General features: G+C 41.6%; 1 protein-coding gene across 2 annotated transcripts in view; it reads right to left on the bottom strand.

The window, feature by feature from the left end:
• LOC146866244 (prostaglandin reductase 1-like) overlaps nt 1-23775 on the bottom strand; it is a 336856-nt gene that overhangs the window by 96535 nt on the left and 216546 nt on the right. For both annotated transcript variants that reach the window (XM_085634947.1, XM_085634956.1), the window contains one exon: nt 23490-23595. In XM_085634947.1, the coding sequence (XP_085491073.1) occupies nt 23490-23595 (106 nt within the window). The remainder of the gene's footprint in view (nt 1-23489; nt 23596-23775) is intronic.

Here is a 23775-nt window from a genome sequence, read left to right as displayed (position 1 = left end):
CATTGTAAGAACGTGAGCTATTAGTTTAGATGGGTGGGAGCCCCACTCAAGTAATAAACACAATCATTGTCAGGGTGAACCACAAAAGTCACTAAATAAAACTTGTGCTTCCTCCTCTGGTAGCTTGGCACAAAAGTAGCCTGACTTAACTAAGAGCAATATGTAAATATTGATGCAGCACTCAAAGAGTCATAAAGTGTTAACACAATACTCGAAAATTCTAATTTAGAAAAATAAAGATGAATGAATTTCAATACATAAAATTTCACCAAAACAACAAACGGCCATTAAGTAGAACAGCAATTATACATTTTTAAAGTATTAGGTAAAAATAGCACCAAGAAGCACAAAGCATCACTCGCGATTATCAGGTGGAGCTGGACCGAGTCAAAATAAAAAGTGACGTGAAGAGCAGGTGACCATGGAAGCTTCGTATTATCAGGAGATGCAGACGTCGTTGCGAACGTGAAAGGCCCGATACCGTCGGTGCTTTGCGTTGGTGGGAGACGTTGGTGGTCATTGCTGATGTGAAGATCATTTAGCCTCTATATTTTCACCTGGAGTCCAGTCCTTGCAGTTTGCAAGTTGGAGGTATGTACATTGACTCCAGCTAAGGAACAGGGACCTGGGAAGGCACCTCTTGGAAATCAGGACTCCAGCAGAGTCCATCAACAGTGTATAGGCAGGTCCAGTTTGTGCCGGTCTGGTCAGTTGGGCCATAGCAGGGGGGGCATCTGAAAGCTTGCTGTGTCCCTGTTGCTCAAAGAGGAGGTCTACCAACTGACCCTTGGAGTCACTACTGGGATCCTGGGTTCAAGGCAAGCAGGACCAGTGTTCCTTCTTCAGACAGTATGGCAGTCCTTCTTCTGAATCTTCCAAAGGGCCAGGAGTCATCTGATCCATGTTCCGAGGGTGTCAGTTTCATACCCAGGGCTTGCCTGCATGTGAGGGGAAATCTCCGGCCTACTACTATACTAGTTTGAACAGTTCTTTCCTTTGGGTTTGGTTTCAATCTGTCTAGGGGACCAAAGGAAGGCAGGCCCAGGTGTGGGCTGCACTTGCCAGTGCCGGGGCATTCACATTCAGAGGTCAGTAAGGGGGTTGTCACAACCTTCAGGCTACCCTTTGAAGCTCAGGAAAGGCCGAGTAAAACCCCTGGGCATCGTGCTTAGGAGAGGAACACCCTTCCCCACACCAAGGGCCCTTTTGTACCATCTGGAAGGAATAGACATCGCTCCACAGGAGAGCCATTAACTGTTATGTGGCCCTGGACACTGGCAGAAAGGCACATTTGGTTTGGGCAGAAAAATGGCAACTTTCTAAAACTGTCGTCCGCATACAACACTGTATCAAAGCCGTATGCTTTGATTATTTAGGCTAAAGGGAGATAGATACAAATTAAAAAGAGTGGGGCTTAGTATGGAACCCTGGGGAACACCCTTGTCAATGGGCTGGCTATTGGAGGTGAAGACTCCTATTTGGACTTTGGATGTACAGTCTGTAAGGTAGCTCCAGAGCCAGTTCAGCGCTCAGCCCTCGACACCAAGCTCCCACAGGCGACCCAAGAGGGTGCTATGGGAGATGGTGTTGAAAGCCGCCGACAGGTCTAGTAGGACCAAGATGGTAGATTGTCTGGCGTCAAGGGAGAGTCTGATGTTATCGACTATCTCCAGTAGTGCCGTTTCGGTGCTGTGAAAGGCCCGGAACCCAGACTGAGAGGGGTCCACAGGGCTGTTGCTCTCTAGGTGTTTAGATAGTTGATTGTTTACCAGTGCTTCCAGGACTTTTCCAAAAAGAGGTAGGAGGGAAATTGGTTGGTAATTATTTTGCTGTTTACTATGGCCTCTTTCCAAATTGATGGCACAGTGGACAGAGATAGCGAGTTATTGAATAGTTTGGTCTGTCTAGGCGAAAGGGCTAGTCTGATTTTGGATATAATCTGGGCAGAAAATGGATCTGTGGGGGAGCCAGATTTAATCCTTGTGAGGGTTGCTAGAACTTCTTCCTCAGTGACTGAGCTGAATTCTCTAAGAAGGCTGAAATGTGGGGGAGAAATGCCCTGGTTTCTCTCTGTAGGTGGTGTTCCTGTTGGCTGTGGGAAAGAGCTATGGATGACATTCATTTTGTTCCCAAAAAAGACTGAAAGAGAGTAAACCCTCTCCTGCGAAGAGGTCCGCGTAGGTTGACAAGAGGGGGGGTTGGTAAATTCTTTCAGGATCCTATAGAGTTCTTTTTGTGAGTTGGATGCCTGGTTGATTCTGTCCCCTAAGTAGTTTTTTTTGGCTGCAGCTCTGTGGTCCATCTAGCACTGGTGTATTGCTTTATAGTCCTGTTTGTCTGTGGCACTTTTTGTATGTCTCCATTTACGTTCTGCCTTTCTGGCAGCTAGCTTGTCGCTTTTCAGGCCCGGTGTAAACCAGGGGGAAAGTTTATGAGGGCATTTGGCTTATTTTACTGGGGTGATTTTGTCAAGGGTCGAGGTGATAGCTTGCTCGAGCGATTAGGCCGCCTCATTGGGGAGATCTAATTCTAATGGAGGAAGGAGGGCAAAATGAGTGGAAAAGGCGATGTGGCTTTTTGTTGCTTCATAAAACTAACTTAGAAACGTTTGTCACACTTTACCACCTTGCGTGGTGCAAACCATGCAAGCCTCTCATAAATATGCCCCTTGGTCTCTTACTCCCCAACCAGTAGTTTGGGGGGGAACACCTTGCTTAGTCTAGGGCCCTTTACACTAATATTATGCCTCTGGCATAGACCATTTCCAAGCCCTGCAGGAAGGGGAAGATATGGCCACAAATTATTTCCTGAATCTTTTAGCTGTGGCTAAAGGAATATGGCTAGGTTTTTACCTGGTAGCTGGAACTAGTACCTGGAATACTTATTCAAAGTGGCCTCAGGCAGTGTTACATGAAGGAAGAACTTGCATAAACTCAGCAGCACTCATCAGAGTGTGGGCAACGCGTAGGAAAGTACAAAAGAGTTATGTAATAGAAAAGCAAAAAAAGTGATAACTACAAAGCCATGATTAAGGCAACATTGGCAAAAGCAAGAACGTGGAGACAGAAGGAATATGCTACTTACCAGTATGCATCTGTTCTTGGCATGTAAAGCTGCAGATCTATACACTGTGCATAGATCGCCATCTGGTGTTGGGCCCAGATTTTGCAGTTTGTTTTTCCTCTTGGAAAGTCTTTGTAAGTCACGAGGTCGGTGACTCCTCCTTTGGTTCGTATTGCGCATGGGCTTCGGCTCCATCCTCAGATTGTTTTTCGCCAGCAGGGAAAGATGGAGCGTAGTAATAACAGTAAAGAAACCTGTGTGTTGTATCTAAATAAGATAGACTGGAACGGATACAGGTAGCCTGGGAGGCAGGTGGGCGTGTATAGATCTGCAGCTCTACATGCCAAGAACAGATGCATACTGGTAAGTAGCATATTCCGTTCGAGGCATATGAGCTGCAGATTATACACTGTGCATAGACTATATAGCAGTACCCAACCCTAGCGGCGGCCACCGGCATCCGTTGCAGTTGTTTGGAACAGTGTTTTTAGTACAGCCTGGCCCACACTAGCTTGTTGCTTGGTTTGCACATCTACACAGTAATGTTTTGTGAAAGTGTGCGGTGTTGACCATGTCGCTGCTTTGCAGATGTCATCTAGTGGTATGTTTCCTAGAAAAGCCATAGAAGCCCCTATCTTCCTTGTAGACTGGGCTTTAGGAGGAACAGATAGCGTTCGTTTTGCTTTGTGGTAGCAAATCTGTATGCATTTTACAATCCACCTAGCCATCCCCGATTTCGAAATAGGGTTGTCTTTATGTGGTGGAGAAAAAGAGACAAATAGCGGTTTGGTTTTTCTGAAAGGTTGTGTTCTTTGGATGTAGTAAAGTAAGGCCCTTTTAACATCCAGTGTGTGTAAAGCCCTTTCCGCAACGGTTTGAGGTTGTGAGAAAAAGACTGGTAATTCTACCGACTGGTTTAGATGGAAGGGAGAAATGACTTTGGGTAGAAATTTTGGGTTGGTGCGGAGTACAACCTTGTTCTGATGCATTTGGAGAAAAGGTTCCTGTATAGTGAGTGCTTGTATTTCACTAACCCTTCTAAGGGAAGTGATGGCCACTAGAAATGCTGTTTTCCATGTGAGAAATTGCAGCTCACATTTATGTAATGGTTCGAAAGGGGGTTCCATTAGCCTTGTGAGAACTATATTCAAGTTCCAGACAGGTGAGGGTGGTACTCTGGGTGGAATTACTCTTTTGAGGCCTTCCATAAAGGCCTTGATGGCAGGCACCCTGAAAAGTGATAGGTGCTGCCTGTTCTGTAAGTAAGCAGCAATTGCTGCGAGGTGTAACCGAATGGATGTATATGCTAGGTTACACCTTTGTAGATGGAGCAAGTAACATATGATGTGCTGTATGGACACATTTAGAGGGTTGATTGTGTTGTTGTGGCAGTAAACAACAAATCTTTTCCACTTTGCAGCATAGCATGCCCTAGTAGTAGGGCGTCTAGTTTCCCTGATAATATTCATGCAATCAGGGGGAAGGTTAAGCTATCCGAATTCTAGGACCTCAGGAGCCAGATCGCAAGGTTGAGCTGAGCTGGGTCCGGGTGCCTGATCTCTCCATGGTTCTGGGTTAGGAGGCATGGTGAGAGGTGCAGCTTTTGGTGTGGTACTATCGAGAGTTCCAGCAGTGTGGTGTACCACGGTTGTCTGGCCCATGTTGGAGCTACTAGGATCAGTGTTAGGGAATGCTGTTGTAGCTTTTGCACCACTAAAGGAATTAGTGGGAGAGGTGGAAAAGCGTATGCACATTTTTTTGACCAGTTCATCCATATCGCATTGCCTTTGGACAATGGGTGTGGATAACTGGCGGCGAAGCTTGGGCATTTTTTGTTTTCGTGGGTGGCGAATAGGTCTATGTGTGGATGCCCCCACTTCTGAAAGAACAGGTGAAGAACCTGTGGGTGAAGTTCCCATTCGTGAATCTGTTGCGTTTGTCTGCTGAGCAGATCTGCCACGGTGTTTTGGACTCCTGGGACGTGTTGGGCCAGGAGAAAGATTTTCTGTGGAATTGCCCATCTCCATATGCTCTGTGCTAATTAAGAGAGCTGTGGAGAGTGTGTGCCCCCCTGTTTTTGAATGTAGTACATGGCAGTCATGTTGTCTGTGCGAATGAGGACTGCTTTGCGTGAAATCTGCGTCTGGAAGGATTTTAGGGCTAGGAAGATTGCCAGTAACTCCAGATGGTTGATGTGGAGTAACTTCTGTTGCGGCGTCCATGTGCCCTGTACTGTGAGATGTAACAGATGAGCTCCCCAGCCGGAGAGCGAGGAGTCTGTTAGGATTATTTGTGGAACCGGGTCCAGGAACGGTCGACCTCTGGAAAGGTTTGTGGTGTTCCACTACTGCAGAGAACGATGGGTGCGACCGTCCACCAACACCAGATCTGTCAGTTGCCCCTGGGCCTGGTTCCACTGGTGCGCTAAACACTCTTGGAGTGGACGCATGTGCAGTCTTGCATGGGGCACTATGAAAATGCAAGAGGCCATCATCCCTATCAGTTGCATAAACACCCTTGCTGGGAGAGAGTGTTGAAAAATGAATTTTTGACGCAGAGCCTGTATATTTGCAATCCTGGCAGGATTGGGATAGGCTATGGCTTTTGAGGTGTCTATGGTGGCACCGAGGTATTGTTTTGTGTGTGATGGTGCCAGGTGGGACTTTTGGTGGTTCACCCTGAAACCTAGCTGGTGGTAGTTGGATTGTAGCGGCGGTGTGTTTCACACATTGTTCGTAGGACGTGGCTTTTATTAGCCAGTCGTCCAAATACGGGAAGACGTGAATGTGCTGTCTTCTGAGGTGTGCCGCCACTACTGCTAGGCACTTGGTGAATACCCTTGGTGCTGTTGTTACCCCGAACGGGAGCACCTTGAACTGGTAGTGTTGCCCGTCCACTACAAATCTGAGGTACTTTCTGTAAGCATGGTGTACTGGGATGTGAAAGTATGCGTCTTTCAAGTCCAGAGTGATGAGAAAGTCGTTCTGGGAGAGGAGTGGAAGAACCTGTTGAAGGGTTACCATGTGATAATGGTCTGAATGTATGTAAGTATTTAGAGGTCTGAGATCTAGGATAGGTCGTAGAGTCTCGTCTCTCTTTGGAATCAGAAAGTACAGGGAGTAGACCCCTACATTTTGTTGATTGATGGGGACCTGCTCTATGGCTTGTTTTTGCAGGAGGGAGATTACCTCCTATTTTAGTAACGTGGCATGTTCTTGAGACATTGGGCGTTGCCTGGGTGGAATGTTTGGGGGGGTAGATGTTAATTCTAGGCAATACCCTGAATGAATAATTTGGGTCACCCATCTGTCTGAGGTGATTGTCTCCCAGACGTGAAGGAAATGTTGTATTCTGCCCCGGACCGGAGTGGAATGGTCTGGAGCGAGCGGGGGAAAGTCATTGGGTAGGCGGTGTGGCAGAGCGGGCGGTATTTGTCTTGCCTCTGCCTTTATTATTATTGCCTCTGTATCCGCCTCTTTGATAACCCTTTGTGAAGGTAGACTGAGGAGGGGATTTGTAGGACGTGGATGCACTATCCGAGGAGTAGCCTCTGCCCGTGCCCCGAAAGGAAGAGCGGCGAAAGTAGCGCCTAGGAGTGTGTGACTGTAGGGCTCCCATGGATTTCGCCGTATCAGTATCTTTCTTCATCCTCGAGGGCTTCATCAACTTTTGCGTCAAATAAATGTTGTTGGTCGAATGGGTGATTCAATATGGAGGCTTGTACCTCGGGTTTAAAACCTGAAACTCTTAGCCAGGCGTGGCGACGGAGAAGGACACTGGTGTTTATGGCCCTGGAGGCTGTATCTGCCGCATCTAGGGCACAGCGTATAGAGGTATTAGTTATAGTTTTTCCCTCTTGGATCAATTCATTAGCCCTATTTCTGTATTTTTCAGGGAGGTGGTGCATGGTCTCTAACTCATCATAATGCGCCCTGTCGTATCTGGCCAATAGCGCTTGCGATACGCCATATATTGGCGGCTTGTGACGCAGTGCGCTTCCCTGACGCGTCTAGGAGCTTGGACTCTTTGTCAGGTGGTGGTGCTTCGCCTGACGCCTGAGAATTTGAACGCTTCCTAGCTGTAGATACCACTAAGGAATCCAGTGGTGCAGGGCCTTTAATGTATGAAGGATCTGTGGGGGCGGCTTTGTATTTTTTCTCTATATGGGGGTTTAGGACCCTAGCCTTGACTGGGTCTTTAAAAACCTCCGGCGCATGTTTGATTACTTCTTTTAACATAGGTAGAATGGCAGTAGACCTATGTGCATTATCGAAGGTGCCTAGGAGAAAATCTTCCTCCACTGGGTCAGTATGTAACTCCACCCCGTGATAATGTGCCGCCCTCTGTAGTAGGTGGTGAAAGCCTAACAAATCTTCTGGTGGGGATGGCCTAGATGGGTAAAGGTCATCCTGTGGGACATCTGGGATGTCCGGATTGTTATAGTCATTCCATGGGTCTGGAGATCCAGTAGGGGTGGGGTCTTGTGGCACATTGGCTGGATCATAGTAAGGGTCCCCTAGATCATCTTGGTCTGGAGACAGGGTTGGAGAGCGATGAGGCAGAGGTGGAGAAGGTTGAGGTGGGGAGGGTGGAGGAGGTGGAGGAGGTGGGGAAGGCACTCTGAAAGGGGAGGTAGCAGTGTCCTTCCTCTTTGGAGGTGGAGCTGGTTTGTCCAAGTGTCTCTTTTTTGAAGACAGTGTCAAATGTCCAGATTTTGGATCCTTGGTAAGTGTCTTTTGCAGAGGATCCGGTGTGAAAAGTTCTTGCGACACTGGTTGTTCGGTCGGCGCCGAGGTTTTCGGGGCCGACGGCTTTTTAGGCTTGTCTAAAGCCGTGCTTCTTCGGGACCTTCGATTTTTTGTTAGGTGCCGAAAGAGGCTTCGGCACGGGAGTGTCGGTGCCGAGGGCCTTATGATGTTTGGTCGGCACCGAGAGGGCAGGTTTCGACACCGAGGGCTTTAGTGCTGGGCTCGGTGTGGAGGTGGAGGCCGATTTTTTCTTCGGTGCCGAAGGGTGTCTTTCGGTACCGCTGGTAGGCTGGCTCGAGCCCGAGCTGCCGGAAGGCTTAACAGGCTTCTTAATCGGGCCCGAAGGTGGGGTGTGAGAAGCAGTATCCTTGGTCTTGCCTAGGCTCGAAGGCGAAGGCGTGACCGAAGCCTTTTTGAGTATCGGCGTGGGTGTGGGAGGGGGTATAGTACTCACGACCCTCTGCGCCGGGGTGATGTCCTCCACATCTGAGTCGTCGGCCTCGGAGGCACTGACGAGGTAGTCGTCCTCTTCTTCGATGTTCTGCTGTCCCGGAGCTTCAACGTCGTCCCCGAAGAGGTCGACTGGAGCGGAGGTCGAGGAGTGTGCCATGTTGCGTCTGGCCCTTCGATCTCGAATAGTCTTTTTAGATCTAAAAGACTTGCAGGCGGGACAGTCTCGGGCCTCGTGTTCAGGGGAGAGGCAGAGGTTGTACACCTCATGAAGATCGGTGTGGGGGAATTTGGACCCACATCGAGGGCACTTCTTGAAGGGAGTTCTTTCCATCAGCCGAGACCGGAGCCGGAATAGGCCCGAAGGCCGCCGTCGACGACCGGAATCAAAGAAGTGCCGAAGAGAAGGTGATTAAGATGATTTATTATCTGAAGGATCTCGATGAGCGAGGATTTTTGTGTCGCTCACTGAACTGGAAAAGTTCAGAACCGGAGCGCGAAGTATTACATCCGAGCCCGATGGCGGAAAAAAACAATCTGAGGATGGAGCCGAAGCCCATGCGCAATACGAACCAAAGGAGGAGTCACCGACCTCGTGACTGCCAAAGACTTTTCAAGAGGAAAAACAAACTGCAAACATCCGGGCCCAACACCAGATGGCGATCTATGCACAGTGTATAATCTGCAGCTCATATGCCTCGAACACAAAATTCTTGCACTACTACAAAAAATGCTACGATTGCTTATGCACAATATACAGTGTAATGCTGTTACCTACTAAGTGCCACTGATGTATATAATTGCAGTTATTGAAACTACCCCCAGAAACCAGTGCCCAATTTGTTATAATGATAAGCGCCAGGGCCTCGGATATTTTCATGAGGCTTCCATGCCGGATACCATTAAGTGCCTCCACCGGCCTTGGTGAATGCCAGTGTTAGCACTACCTAACCATCCAACTCACACAAGTAACCTTTAGTCCTATTCAAGGTAACCTCAAGGCGTAACAATGGCCTATATTGAATTGTTGGAGATTCAAATGGGGGGGGTCGCGGTTTCGGCGCCCACCAAGATGGTGGTGTTGTGTTGAGCTCCCGCAGACAAGGGAGCTTGTATTCACCACAGGAGGGCTCCGGCACTCGCCCGACGAGGGAAACATGTATGTATCTCCTGTTGTGGGCCCAGTGAGTGGCTGGAGCCTTTTCCAGAGCTGCGTGCATTTTATAAGATATCTCTGTTCATTAGGTGCCTCCCAGATGTTACAACATACTGAATTCCATTTGGTGGTTTTCTAAAACCTGATGTTCATTGTGTACACTATTTACTTATTCTTAATGAACATACACAATCACAAGCTTAATATAACAGCTCTAAAAACAACACATTATTAAAACCCTTAATAATTCGTTGTTTCCCAGTACTAGCTGCGTTGACCCTCTTAATATTATACATTTTTTTCCATCACATTTCGCCAAGCATAAAATCATAAGATGGAAGCTTATTATTATAGCCTCTTCCTAAAAATAAACAAGCTATAGTGAGACATAGACCTTATTACATCTAACCTACTGGGCAAAAAGGGCCAATTGATACGCAAGAACAGAATGTATGATGTTACAACGCATACATTTACAATGCATTCTTTTACAACGCAGTTTTTACATCTCAACATCCTTTACAATGCATTCTTTTACATGACATGCCATTACATCGCATTTTCAGAAACTACCTTTACAACGCATTCCATTACATCGCATTATACCTTTACAATGCATACCATTACAATGCATACCATTACATTGCATTTAAGGTAAGTGTTGGATAGTACAGGGGTAATAATTACTATTATAACTCCAGTGAGTGCAACAGTAGGGTAAGTGTTGGATAGTGTAGGGGTAAAAAATTACGATTCTAACTCCAGTGAGTGCAACAGTAGAGTAAGAGTTGGATAGTGTAAGTGTACTATGCATTGTAATGACTTGCTCTGTAATGCCTGCGTTGTAGTGACATGCGATGTAATGACATGCATTGTAGTGACATGCGATGTAAAGGATGTTGCAATGTAATGACTGCTATGTAAAGGTAGTGCGATGTAATGACTGCGTTGTAAAGGTTGTTTCCTGTAAGAACAGGATTAGGTTAATATGATAATACGTATATGTGATACCACTAATGAGCACAGTTCTTATTCCTTTAACTCAATATTAGAAATTTCCTTGAATAAAGGATTTATGAACTTTACTCCCTTACAAGCAAGGGCAGCTGAGCATCCACTTAGCAAGGTAATAACGGCTTGCCATCATGAGCGTATTCCCATGTTCCAGAATAGTGATTTCAAAAGAATTTTCCTTTGCGCCTAGGGTATAGGACGGACACATAATAGAGGAGTTAATGTTTCTTTTTTATATCCACATAGTCTACAGAAAAGATTCTGTGGCTGTTTTTTCCAGGATGGGACAAAATCTTTGGATTTTATAATGCCAAACTGGAATAATATAAATTGATGTTTTAATCTTGATGAAAAATGTTCTGCTAGATGTCCTTGAGGGCCTATATTGGAATACAAATGTATTACTGTCCAGGTGTGTCTTCTGAGTGCAAATACATTTTTATCTATTGGGTTTGATGCAATTCGCTCAGCAGTTCTTAGCACTTGATTGAATGATGCTTTCCCCATTGTTGCTTCCCATGCTTCTAGTATGCCCAAATCCTTTATGGCCAGAGTTAAATGACTTCCCCAGGACTCATTTGTATTACGATGTAGCTGTTCCCACTATTTCCTTTCAGCATAAATTGATAATAGATTCACTTTCTGATGCTCGCACTCTCCAACACAATTTTAAAAAAGCACTTTCACAGTGACGTGCTCGCTTTTTTAGGGAAAACTCTAAACGTATTTGAGCGGGTGAGACCAATTTTGGAATATTGAATGCAGATCTATATATCTTCTGTGCCATAAGATAACGAAGGTAGTAACCGAGCCTCCATAACCGTGATTACATAGGTTAACGACTGACAATTCAATTTTTGTTTTAGTATTTTGAATTCATATGTTAATGATTGTGCCTTATCCTGAATGGATAACAGATGGGATTTGCCAGACATTTGCTTATCCATAGTGAACCCCAGGTATTTATATGAGCGTATATCCTCCAGTTTTTTCCCTTCCAAAAACCATGCATAATTTTTAAACTTAAAGTCAACCAGTTAGATCACTTTGGTTTTGCCTGGATTCAGATCTAGCCCTTAATTTGCCATGTACTTATTTAGGGCATCCATGCTCCGTTGTACACCAATTGGTGTTTTACTTAGTAGGACTATATTATCTGCATATTATAGACAGCCCATTTTCTCTGCAGCAAGGATTGGTGGGTGATTGTTTTCCAAATCCAAAGTATCAGCCAGATCTGCTAGATATAAATTAAACAGATTTGGAGCCAAGATTAATCCTTGTTTAAAACCATTATTTGTCCTAATTTTGGATGTTAATCTGCTTCGATTCCCTATTTTAACTTGTGCCCATGTTTGCGTGTATAATTCCATAATCGCCCAAAGTAGTTCTTCCGGAGCACCCCATTCTTCCTGTTTTTTCCATAAACGACCTCTGGGCACATGTTCGAAGGCAGATTTGAGGTCAATAAAGCATGCAAATAAACGAGTTTTATTATGTTTCGCCTTCTCGATTAGTAGAGTTATGGCAGTAAGGTTAGTTAGTGTCCCCATTCCTACTCTAAATCCTGTCTGGAATTTTGGTATGAGTTCTTTTTCTTCTACCCATGTTTTTAAATGTTCCAATAAACAGGATGCATGGAGTTTCGCCTCCACATCATTTAATGCAATAAGCCTATAGTTGAGGGGTATTGCTGGATTGCCATTTCTAAAAATAGGATGGATAAGATTGCCTTTATAGGACTCCAGTGTCTGATTTGTGTAAAAAAAGATCATTGAACATTGGGGTTAAATATTGAGCCCAATAATCTACGTCTGCTTTAAATAGGGCATTTGGGATACAGTTGGGGCCTGGTGCTCCCTCAAGCTTTAAAGTTTTTATAATTCCTTTAAGTTGTTCCACATTACCCAATAGGGTCAGTCGATCTTCCTTATAATGAAACTTTATTTACTCTTTGCTTTCTTCATTTTCTTGAGTAGGTTTACTGATAGCTTGTGCCAACAGTATGTCATTATTGTTCATTGTTTCCGGCACCGAGTACAAAGCAAGGAAGTGGGCTTCCCAAGATGCTGCATCAATTCCTGCATTATTTTGCTGTTAACATTTGCCAGCATTTTTTACTATGTTGTTGTTTACTAGACTCAAGAAGTTTATTCCATAGATCTTCTGAGTATCTTATTTTTGCTTTCCAGAAACTTAATTTAGAATTAATGTTTAGTTTTTGTAGTTTTTTTGTGCATGATATTATTGGGTCTCTTGCCTTGTCTTTGCTCCTGTGCCAGTAATCTTGCTTCCCATGTTATTTGAGATTTTTGCCTCCATAGATTCTTGTTGTTCCAAGGGTTCCTTATACTTCCCCCTCCTATTTTAGGTCCTTGCAGGTATTTCAACCATTGGGGTTTTAATGGAAATTTAGCTAATAGTAAATCGCTCAGCTGTTTCCACGTCTTTACACGCTTGTCGATTTCTAATTCAACTACCTCTTGCACATTTAAATTACTTTTAGAAGACTCGATTGTTCCGGCACTATGATACACGTCTGCCATCAACTCCTCAATACCCTTACCCCGCTATCTTAACTGTTTTAATTTATATGTTTTCGGTGGAGACATTAAGTTGTTTATCCTCGGGATCTGAGTACCATAAGAAAAAATCCCGATTGATTGCAGAAAGTGATCACTCTGACCGTGGATAAATTTGAAAGTGACCTACTTCGGACAACGCTGCCTCATTAATTGCAGTGTAATTGATTTACGAGCTTTTTGTACCACTTATGAAGGTAACTGAAGCTGGGGAATCCTCCTTTGAATTTCCACTTAAGATTCGAAATCCTAATTTCTCCAATTTATTCCTGAAGTTTGCCCCCATTCAATTGTTCCTGGTGGCACCAGTATTATTGGGAACAGTATTGAAATCACCGCTTATCAATGTTATTGCATGGGTATACTGCTGCTGTATGATTTTTATTGTTTTGATCAATACTGCCATATGTGCCTCTTTCTTTGCTTTATTTAGATGTAAATCGATGTTTATAAGCAACAATACCTTACAGCTCTTTGTTACCATTTTAGGGTCCAGTTTGATGACTTGAAGCCAATTAAGTCCCATGTCCAGATGCTCTGTAACCCACATGTATTTGGTTGAGCAGTATGTTGTAGGTCTCTGCTTCGGGTGTCCATATTTCAAGGATATTTCAGCTGGGCAATGGAACCCTACATAGCTTACTAGATGCAATACCTCCAGGCACCATGTTTCCTATAACAAAATAAGATTATAGTTCTGCAGAAATAATCTTACATCTTCCTCTAGCAATCCATGTGTGTTCCATGAACAAATGTTTAAAAGGGCTGGCTGGAATCCGGCATTTTGTGTGTTATTGTCAGGATCGATTAAGAAATAGATCCATATGTTGCTGTTTTTCCCCTCTCCCAAGCAGTTGTTTGTGGAGCTTTTCGTGCTCCTAAAAATAGACTTAATTTTTATTGACTAATTTCAACAAATTTATGCCTTGGCTCCCACAGCTGTTTCTACTTTATGTGAGAAGATATTTGTATTCAGTATCTTTTGCGGTGTGCTCTAATTTTATTTTTTACTTCAGTTTTTTTCTGGGCATTGTTTCTTAAGTTTTTCTGATACTTTTATATAGTTTGAATGGCATGAATCTACTCTTCTAAAGATTGTTGTCAAACAGCACCTCAGTTTGCTACCCATTTCTTTTCCATTTATGGGGGAAATACGGAATCTTAAACTTGTGTACCACAAACAACGTTTTATTGTCAGATTCAGACTCTATTCCCAACGATATGGATGACGCCGCTTCTGAGAAACCTGGGTCTCTTTCAGGTACCATTCCTAAAACCTTTTCATGTAATAAAATGCTGGCGAGTTAAAATAAAAGACATAAAAAGACCCTTCTCCATCCGTGAAGTCTGCGTCTGCATCTACGGAGGCTATACTTGATGAAATTTGTGCGTTAAGACCATTTATGGAAGAGACTACTACAACAGTAGAACAGCAGGATGACAAATGGTCTTCTCTAGAGTCACACATTTTAATGGTAGATCAAAAGACTGAATGTCTATAGCAAGCAACTCTAAGCGTTTCACATCTGGAATCAGAAATATCTCTACTTAAAAAACACACTGAGAACCTTGAAAATCAAAACTGCAGAAATAATTACGAATATATGGGCTTCCAAAAAACATAAAGGGCTCCAACCAAATATTTGCTATTTTTTTTACCAAAACTTCTTGGCATCCCTACATTTGTTCCTCTCAATATGTAAAAAGTGCTTAGGCTTGGTCCTAGAGTTTCTACGAAACCCTGTAGAGTCATTTTGTTCTTCTTGCAATATACTGACTTGCTACAAGTTATGTCTGCTATCAAGACTAAAAAGCAAATCATTTGGGATGGTCACAGGTTGTTTTTCTCTCAAGATGTTGCTAAAGTTACTCCAGATCGTCGGAAGCAATTTTTGTGCTCTCAGTTAAGAGCCATGAATGCTCATTTTGGACTAATTCTGTGTGCTCTAATTTTATTTTTTACTTCAGTTTTTTCTGGGCATTGTTTCCTCAGTTTTTCTGGTCCCTTTATATAATTTGCATGGCATGAATCTCCTCTTTTAAAGATTTTTGTCAAATGGCTCCTCAGTTTGCTATCATTTCTTCTCCGTTTATGGGGAAAATATAGAATCTTAAACTTGTGTACCTCAAACAATATTTTATTGTCAGATTCAGACTCCAATCACAACAATATGGATGACGCAGCTTCTCAGAAACCTGAGTCTCACCCAGATACTATTCCTAAAACATTTTTATGTTATAAAATGCCGGTCATTTCAAATAAAAGACATAAAAAAGACCCTTCTTCACCAGTGAAGCCTGCATCTGCATCTATGAAGGTTATACTTGAAATTTGTGCGTTAAGACAATTTATGGAAGAGACTACTAAAACGTTAAAACAGCTGGATGACAAACTGTCTTCTCTAGAGAACACAAAAGACTAAAAGTCTATAGCAAGCAACTCTATGCATTTCACATCTGGAATCAGAAATATCTCTACTTAAAAAAACACACTGAGGACCTTGAAAACTGAAATTGCAGAAATAATTTACGCATATATGCGCTTCCAGAAAACGTAAAGGGTTCCAACCCGACCACATATTTTCAATCTTTTCTACTAGGACTTCTTGGCATCCCTACATCTGTTCCTCTCAAAATGTAAAGAGTGCATAGGCTTGGTCCTCGAGTTTGTACGAAACCACGTAGAGTCATTTTGTTTTTCTTGCTACTGACTTGCTACAAGTTTTGTCTGCTGTCAAGACTAAAAAGCAAATTATTTGGGATGGTCACAGGTTGCTTTTCTCTCAAGATGTTGCAAATGTTACTGCAGATCATCAGAAGCAATTATTAGATATGCGCCCTCAGTTTAGAGCCAGAAATCCTCGTTTTGGACTAATTCATCCTTGTTTGTTCAAAGTGACATATGAAGATAAAACAACAACTTACGAAGAGCCTGCTACACTTAAGAGATTTTTCCAACTGCACGTAGGAGAGGATATGGACTCTTCAAAAACTACTTGACGTCTTTGTTTCTCTTGTTCTTTAGGTTTCATAATAATTATGTAGCTGTTTTTCTTATCTTTTGAAGTGCTATGGTGTTTGTTTCTATCTTTTTTACATTATGTAATTTGGTACGGTTTCCTTTTATAACATAGGTATTTGTCCTCATGGTTTGTCTCTATAAAGTTCTACCCTGGGTGGTGTTTTCATCCAAGTCAAGGCTGTCCTGCCTTCCTGTGGAGTTTGGATATTGTTGCTGCCGTCCCTTGGTGTCGCCACCCTCCCTTTCATTTCAGTTTTTTGTAGGTATGTTTCTCAGTCATCATTTGTAATGAATTGTACTGTCTTTTCGGTTCTCTGTTCTCTTCTTTCTTAATGATGTTAATTATTTCTTTATACTCAATTTTCTTCTTCTTTGTTCCATTCTCCTTTTTCGCTGTTTACCCTACCACCCTTTCTTCCCCTTCTTCACTAAGCAAGCATTTTATTTCTCTTTCTACTTTATTCTTCTTACTATTAAATTTGATACTGTAGACATAATACACACTATCATTATAGTATCTCATTCCTGGTCGCCTCATGGAATATTAAAGGGCTAAGTAACCATATTAAACAGCAGAGGGTATTATGGGCCATATGTATCAATGTTAGGTTTTGCGATTCTCAAATAGCGAATTTTTGGGAATCGCTATTTGAGAATCGCAAAACGCTATGTATGTAGGATTTGCAATACATTTTGCGAATCCTACATATTCCTTAATTGCGAATCGCAAATTGCAATTCGCAATTAAGGAATACCTCCCCATTCATTCCTATGGGCCTAGAGGCCCATAGGAATGAATGGGAAGACATTCTCAATTTTCGATTCTTTTAGAGAATCGGAAATTGAGAATGCAATTTCAAGTGTGCAAGGGTGTCAAAAGGACACCCTGTTGCACCCCTGAAATGAGCATGGGTGCACATGTGGCACACATACATGCCCTAAGGGCATGTGTGTGCGTCACATGCCACTTTGAAAAATGCAAAAATTTGCATTTTTGAAAGAAATCGCAAATTACCACCAACCTGTAGTTGGTGGTAATTTGCTATTCCTTATGCCATATTCGCACAACTTGGGTGCCTCATACATTCCATTTAAGGAATCGCAATTTGCGATTCCTTAAATGCATTCACATTCCTTATTTTGCGAGGCTGTTTTTCTTTTATACATACCATTAAGCCTAATTACGATTGCAATTTTGCATGATACATATGGCCCTATATCACTTAGCCAGACTAAAAACAGATGTGGCCTTACTACAAGAAACTCACCTTTCAGAAATAGAAGTTGCCAAATTAAAAAGATGCTGGATAGGTAACCTGTTAGCTTCATCTGCTAAATGGAAAAAAATTGAGTACTTATCCTTTGTCATAAGAAACTTCAAGTTACTGTTTCACAGGTGTCTGATTCTGAAGGTCGCTGGATTGTTATTAAACTTTTGATTGATAACATACCTTTAAAATTTTTAATGTTTATGGTCCAATTTCTGTTGATAATACATTTTGGTCAAAAATAAGTTAACAGTGTGTGACGCTGATTATATTATATTTGGTGGTGATTGGAATCAAACTATTGATTTTGTATTAGATAGTAATTCAACATTTTAATTTGTGTATACTAAAATGTACTCACAATATAGATTCAGCATTCATTGTAAATCACTAGTCGATAGTTGGAGATTATGTCACCCAAACCTCCAAGAATACACCTTTTATTCGAACTCGCATCATTCACAGTCTTGCATAGATTATCTTTTCCTTAGTACATTTTTGTCTCAACATGTCCTTGAATCTGACATAGGATCTTTACTCATATCTGATCATGCACCAGTATGTACAGACCTTGGGCCAGATGTATGACCCGTTTTTGCATGGGAAAACGGGTTTGCCACCTGTTTGCGCATTCAAAAACCTCATGGGCATGTACAAAGCCTATTTAGTGAGTCACAATTTATTTGCGACTCGCTAAATAGGTTTTGCAACTCGCTATTTGAAAGGGGCATTCCCTTCCTAATAGCGACCACAAAGCTATGTACCAATGTTTTGCGACCGTTATTGCGGTTGCAAAACACCCGCAAATTACCACCCTCTTCAAGAGGATGGTAATGGAGTCACAAATGGGAAGCGGTCCCCAGGGGACCCCTTCCTCTTTGTGACAGGCTCTGAAAATATTTTTTAAGGGCAGGCAATGGTCCCAGGGACCACTACCTGCCCTTAAAAAATGAAACTAAAATATTTCATTTTTTAATTTTTTTAAATGATCCCTCTTTTCCTTTAAGGAAAACGGGCTGCATTCAAAAGAAAAACTGCTTTAGTTAAAAGCAGTCCCAGACATGGTGGTCTGCTGAGCCCAGCAGGCCACCATACCTGGTAGGGCCTGCCATTCCCAATGGGTCAAAAATTGCGAGTGGCTCATTAACATTCATGAGACCCGCAATTTGCGACCCCATTGGGAATCACAGAGTCTCCGACACTGTTGTACACCCCATTTTGCGATTTGCTATTGCGATGCAAAATTGTTGGTCGTACATCTGGCCCCTTAATCTTATTCCTTTCTCCCCACATGCAGGCAGATGGTGTTTTAATAACTCACTTCTTTTGGGTTCCAAATTCGCTTCTCATTTTGAACCTTTCACTTCTGAATTTTTTACTATCAAGAACACACTGACTCTTCTTTTGCAATAGTGTGTGATTCCTTTAAGGCAACGGCAAAAGGCTTTATAATTAATTTTGTCTCACAAAAGAAAAAATATATGCAATTCCATTCAGACCTATCAATTACTAATATTAAAAAACTAGAGCATGCATATTACCACTCTGAAAATGGGACTTCTCTAAAACACCTAATTGAAGCCAAAATTAATTTTAATAGATTAACTACAAATACTGCCTCCAATTTCCTGCTGAAAAGTAGTGCACATTATTATGGCTGTCTGAAAATGTGGGGAAGTTAGGAAAGATAGAATCCTTAAGTAACGGTGCAGGGGGAGGCTCTTTTTAAGGATTTTGATATTTTGCATGAATCTTTTACTTTTTGTACCACTTTATATTCTTCAGAAACAAAACCATAAAAATCAGATTTGACTAAATATTTTCAATCTATTACTTCTCCTTCCTCTCCTTATATTGATTTTTATCCTCTAGGGGTTGATTTTTCACTCTGAGAGATATCCCATGCAGCCTCTGTCTTATGTAAAAGGAAAGCTCTTGGCCCTGATGGCTTCACTATTGAATTTTCTAGCCACTTTGCAAAACTTCTCCTTCCCAAACTTTTATCTTGTATAACCTTTTTGCCAATAAAGGGGCTTCTTGTGGCTCCTTTCAGGATGTCATGATTTGTTTTATTCCTAAAGACAATAAAGATCTCACACAGTGTAAGAATTACCATCCAATCTTGTTAGTCAATACCAATGATAACATTTTTGCAAAGTCTTTGGCTTTACGTATTGATCCTATCCTGCCTGATTTCATCAGTCCTAAACAGTCTGGTTTCGTTAAGGGTCGACTGGCTTCAGATAATGCTCGGGTTCTTTTCAACACTCTAAGCAAAGCCTGTACTCTGGATCATTCTAATACTGCTATTGCTTTGAATGCGGAAAAGCCTTTCGATCAACTCTGTTGGGATCTTATTTTTCAGGCATTTAAATGGATTTGTTTTTCACCAAATTGATTGCTCTAATATCCTTGCTTTATACAGGTCCCAAAGCTGCCATTTTTGTTAATGGTGTACTTTCAGATTATTTTCCTTTGTTCAGAGTGGTTCGTCAAGGGTGCCCATTATCCCCTCTCTTGCCTATTATAGCACTTGAGCCCTTTTTTCATAAAAATCTGAGAGGATGAACTCAAATCAGGTTTTTCAATTGGTTCACAACAAATTAAGATGTCAGTGTATGCTGACAATATTCTTTTTTATTGCTCTTATCCTACAACTTCCCATCCCCCTTTTCTCCAGCAAGTTACTACGTTTTCTCAATTGTCGGGTTAGCGGCTTAATGCTGATAAATATGAAGTATTACCTTTGAAAGTAATGTGTAAAAAACAACTTTTCACACACACCGGTTTTGCCTGCCAACCCTCCAAGATAAAGTACTTAGGGTTATTGTTCTCGCAGACCTTTAAAGAAACTTGGAAACTGAATTCTGATTCCATTATCTAGACATTAAATGATAGTACTGCCCAATGGCATCCACTTTTTCTATGTTGGTGGGGTAGGATTGACTATTAAAATGATGCTCACTCCCCTCATATTATATGTTATTGCTATGATTCCTGTTTCTATACACAGTTATTCCAAGAAAATGGATTCTCTTTTATTAAAATTGCTATGGAAAGGTTTATCTCCTTGCAATGCTCAGTCCTTGTTAAAAAAGAAGCCTAATGGAGCCCTTAAATTCCCAGAATAAAAAAAAAAAAAATCACTATGCGTTTTCTTTGAAACAGGACACTCATTTGGTTTCTTCAGATCTCCCTTTACACCCTCCCCGTGGTTAAAGTAGGAGAAATCCCTCATTGCTCCTTTTGACTTTAAAGAAATTCTTGCTTTCACAACATCTATATCTCAGTTATGCTCTCCTGTTATTTCTCATTCCGGTACAATTTTAAGACCTCTTATACCTGTCACATATCCCTCGCTTGCCAATTATAAACAATCCATTTCGCATAATAAAGCACTACGTATTAAGAATCGTCCCTTTTATCGGAAAGTTTGGCAAACCAGGGGTTTATGTTGGGTATCACAACTTTTTTTAGGTGACCATTTTTTGGCCTTTTCTGATCTTCAAACACAATTTTGTTTGCCATCTTCATCCAAGACGCAATACACTTTCCTATGCAATTGCCTCAAACAATATATGTTCAATTACTGTCCACTATCCTTCCTTCACCTACTTCTAACATACTCTTTCCTTTGCTCAGTAATAACCCAACAGCATCTTTTATTTATAAATCATTACAAACAACCGCAGCTAGAGCCAAGTCAAAACTTGAATTAGCGTGGGAAAAGTATTGGGGGGAGTATTAGTCTAATATTTTTGGGGGTAAGACTTGGCTTAAATTCCACAAAACGACACAAGCTGCAAACACTATTCAAACCCTTTATTTTGTTTATTGCCATTTGTTACTCCCACCTACCAATCTAAAATCCTTTCCCCCTGATGCTACTTCACCATGTAGGTCCTGCTCAAGTTCCACTGCAGATCTTAAACATATGTTATTTGAATGCCCTATTATTTATCATTTTTGGAAATTGGCCGGGACTCGAATTAATACGATTTTTAATTTTGTTATTCCTTTCTCCTTTACTAACATTTTCTTCGGTAGATTGGCACCTCAGTGGTCTCATTCAAATCCAGGCTTTAAACTAATAGATTTCCTACTGGCTATTGCATTTCACTTAATCACATCAAATTGGAAACAAGCTCTAAATGTCACTTTCAGGTCTTGGTGGAATGCCACTTGTATTCACCATAGATTGGATACAAACTACGGCACTCCTATTTCTCTTGCTATTAAAAGAGATATTTTATGACTTCCATTAACCAAGTATTTATCCCTTTGTACCTCATCCACTAATATTATCTCTGTACCAGATGAAGTACAGACACCAATTTGAATCTCTTCTACTCTGCCTTTGTATAAAGTTGTCATTTTGTTTTCTAAAACAATACAAAAGACAAAATGCTTTATACTCGTGACTTTTTTTTCTGTCCTGGTTTTTGATGGCATATGTTTTTATTCAATCAGTATTTATCTACTGTTTCTAAATAAACACGAACTTAAAAAAAGAGACTCAAATGTGATCTGTTTAAAAATAAACAGACAACTCTACCACACAGTGGACTGTTATAAATAAGTAAGTACTGATCTGTATAAAAAAAGTGCTAATGTCTAAGCACAAGGAACCTTTCGGGATTTACAAAGAATTCCACTAAATCTTACATACAGGGGCATGGCTTCAGGGGTTGATTGGAGTGTTACAACTAAAAATAGTTGGGTACAGGTGTTTTCAGTTGGGTATGCTGAGATGTCTGTTGGATTTCACCAGGAATGTTTAAATGCATACAGACAAAAATGCACACACACTCTCTCTCTCTCCTTCTCTCTTTTGAAAGTCCTAAAAAATGTTAGTTATTACAAAATAGTGTTTTCTCTCTTAGCACTCCTACCAATCCACATTCCTCTCCCTCCACTGCCGCTTATGCCGCTCTTATAAACGCTGCTTGGCGTATAATGTATTATAACATTATATGCTGGCCTGATTGTTGAAAATCTGAAGCTCACCCCCCCCCCCCCCAAGCTTACTGACCAAGCTACGACCCTGCTTACACATGTATATTTCCAAATGAGAAAACATTTGTCATATGGAGCAGCCCCACCCTATACAAATCACCAAGACGTTTTGTTTGGGGGGGGGGGGGGTGGTCCTCCCCTTTCTTACCATAAAAACTGATTTACTTACCTGTAAAGGTTTTCTAAATGCCCGCAGGCTGGAAAGACCGAGTGTTCACCGACGTTTGCTGAATCAATCCCCGCCCATGAATGTCTACAACTCATCCCTTTAAAGAAGATGTACTTATGCTGGTATAATTCTATGCATGAGTAAATCCATTTGTAATTGCAAATTAATTGTTTGTAACTAACAAAATTGAACTGCGCCTTCAAACTGCTGCTATCTGCATATATGTGCCACACAGGTGTGCAAATGTTTTGTTAATCAGCATCATGACTGCAGCTGAAAAAATTGAACCGAATTTGCTTTTGATATGCCAGTGTATCTTGTGCTAACATTCTATTTATTAGAAACACAAGTTCTCATTGTTTTTTAAAACATACACTGCTCTAACCTACAATAATCTTTCTTGTACTATACATTTACTTGAGAAGCATAACAACTCACCATGTAACAACTTGTTTTTTAAAATAGTGTTTCTTACTGCAATGCGCCCATTGTAAGCACCATATATGGGAGTTGTTCTCGTTACCAACCACAGAAGTGTGGAAGATTCTCATGGACATTCTGGGATTAAAATTTATGATCTGTAGATCACCACATTTCATGCGGTGAGCATGCAAACCACTGTGCCTTTCTACATCTGTAAAGGTATTTAACATTTCAATAACCCATCAAAGCCAATCTCCACCCTACACCCAGCTCCCATCTCAGTGGTTCTTTTCACAACTGTGAGCATTTTATGAAATATTCAACAGCCTAGTGGTAGCACACTGTCCCCACCAAAGACTACATGTTCCCCACTATGGTAATTTTAAGGGTGACAACTCCTTACTACCAAACACCGACATGCCACTCTCTCTCTCTTTCCCTTCGGTGCATACAACCTGTGAATTAGCAGTCTAAATGTACTTGAAAAGCGATCTTAAACAATATGCAACCAAAAAACTCAAAAAATATTGTATAAAATCATACTTTCTACCCAAAGCTTTGTAGGGTTTGCTCAATACCTTTTTGAGGTGATGTGTCATTGTATCCAGATATTGCTCCGCATACAGCAATCCTCCCATATTTATTCATTTGGAGCAAAGCGATGCTTGAGAATTCTCCTCCCACCTAAATGGAGGGTCAGAAAAATACTAGACTGATAAGCCAAAAAAGAAGCATTTACTGGTTATTACATTAGATTAACAGTTATCGCTGCTACATGCTTTACTTTAAATTTTAGATGGTGTTTGGTGTATCCAGACAACTCTACACAGAAATGAAAAATAATACAGACAAGTCTTGCATTAT

The sequence above is a fragment of the Triturus cristatus genome, chromosome 2_1 (assembly GCF_964204655.1).
Source record: "Triturus cristatus chromosome 2_1, aTriCri1.1, whole genome shotgun sequence".
Taxonomy (NCBI): Eukaryota; Metazoa; Chordata; class Amphibia; order Caudata; family Salamandridae; genus Triturus; species Triturus cristatus.
The sequence above is the reverse complement of the archived record's forward strand: the minus strand, read 5'-3'. Positions and strand labels throughout refer to the sequence as shown.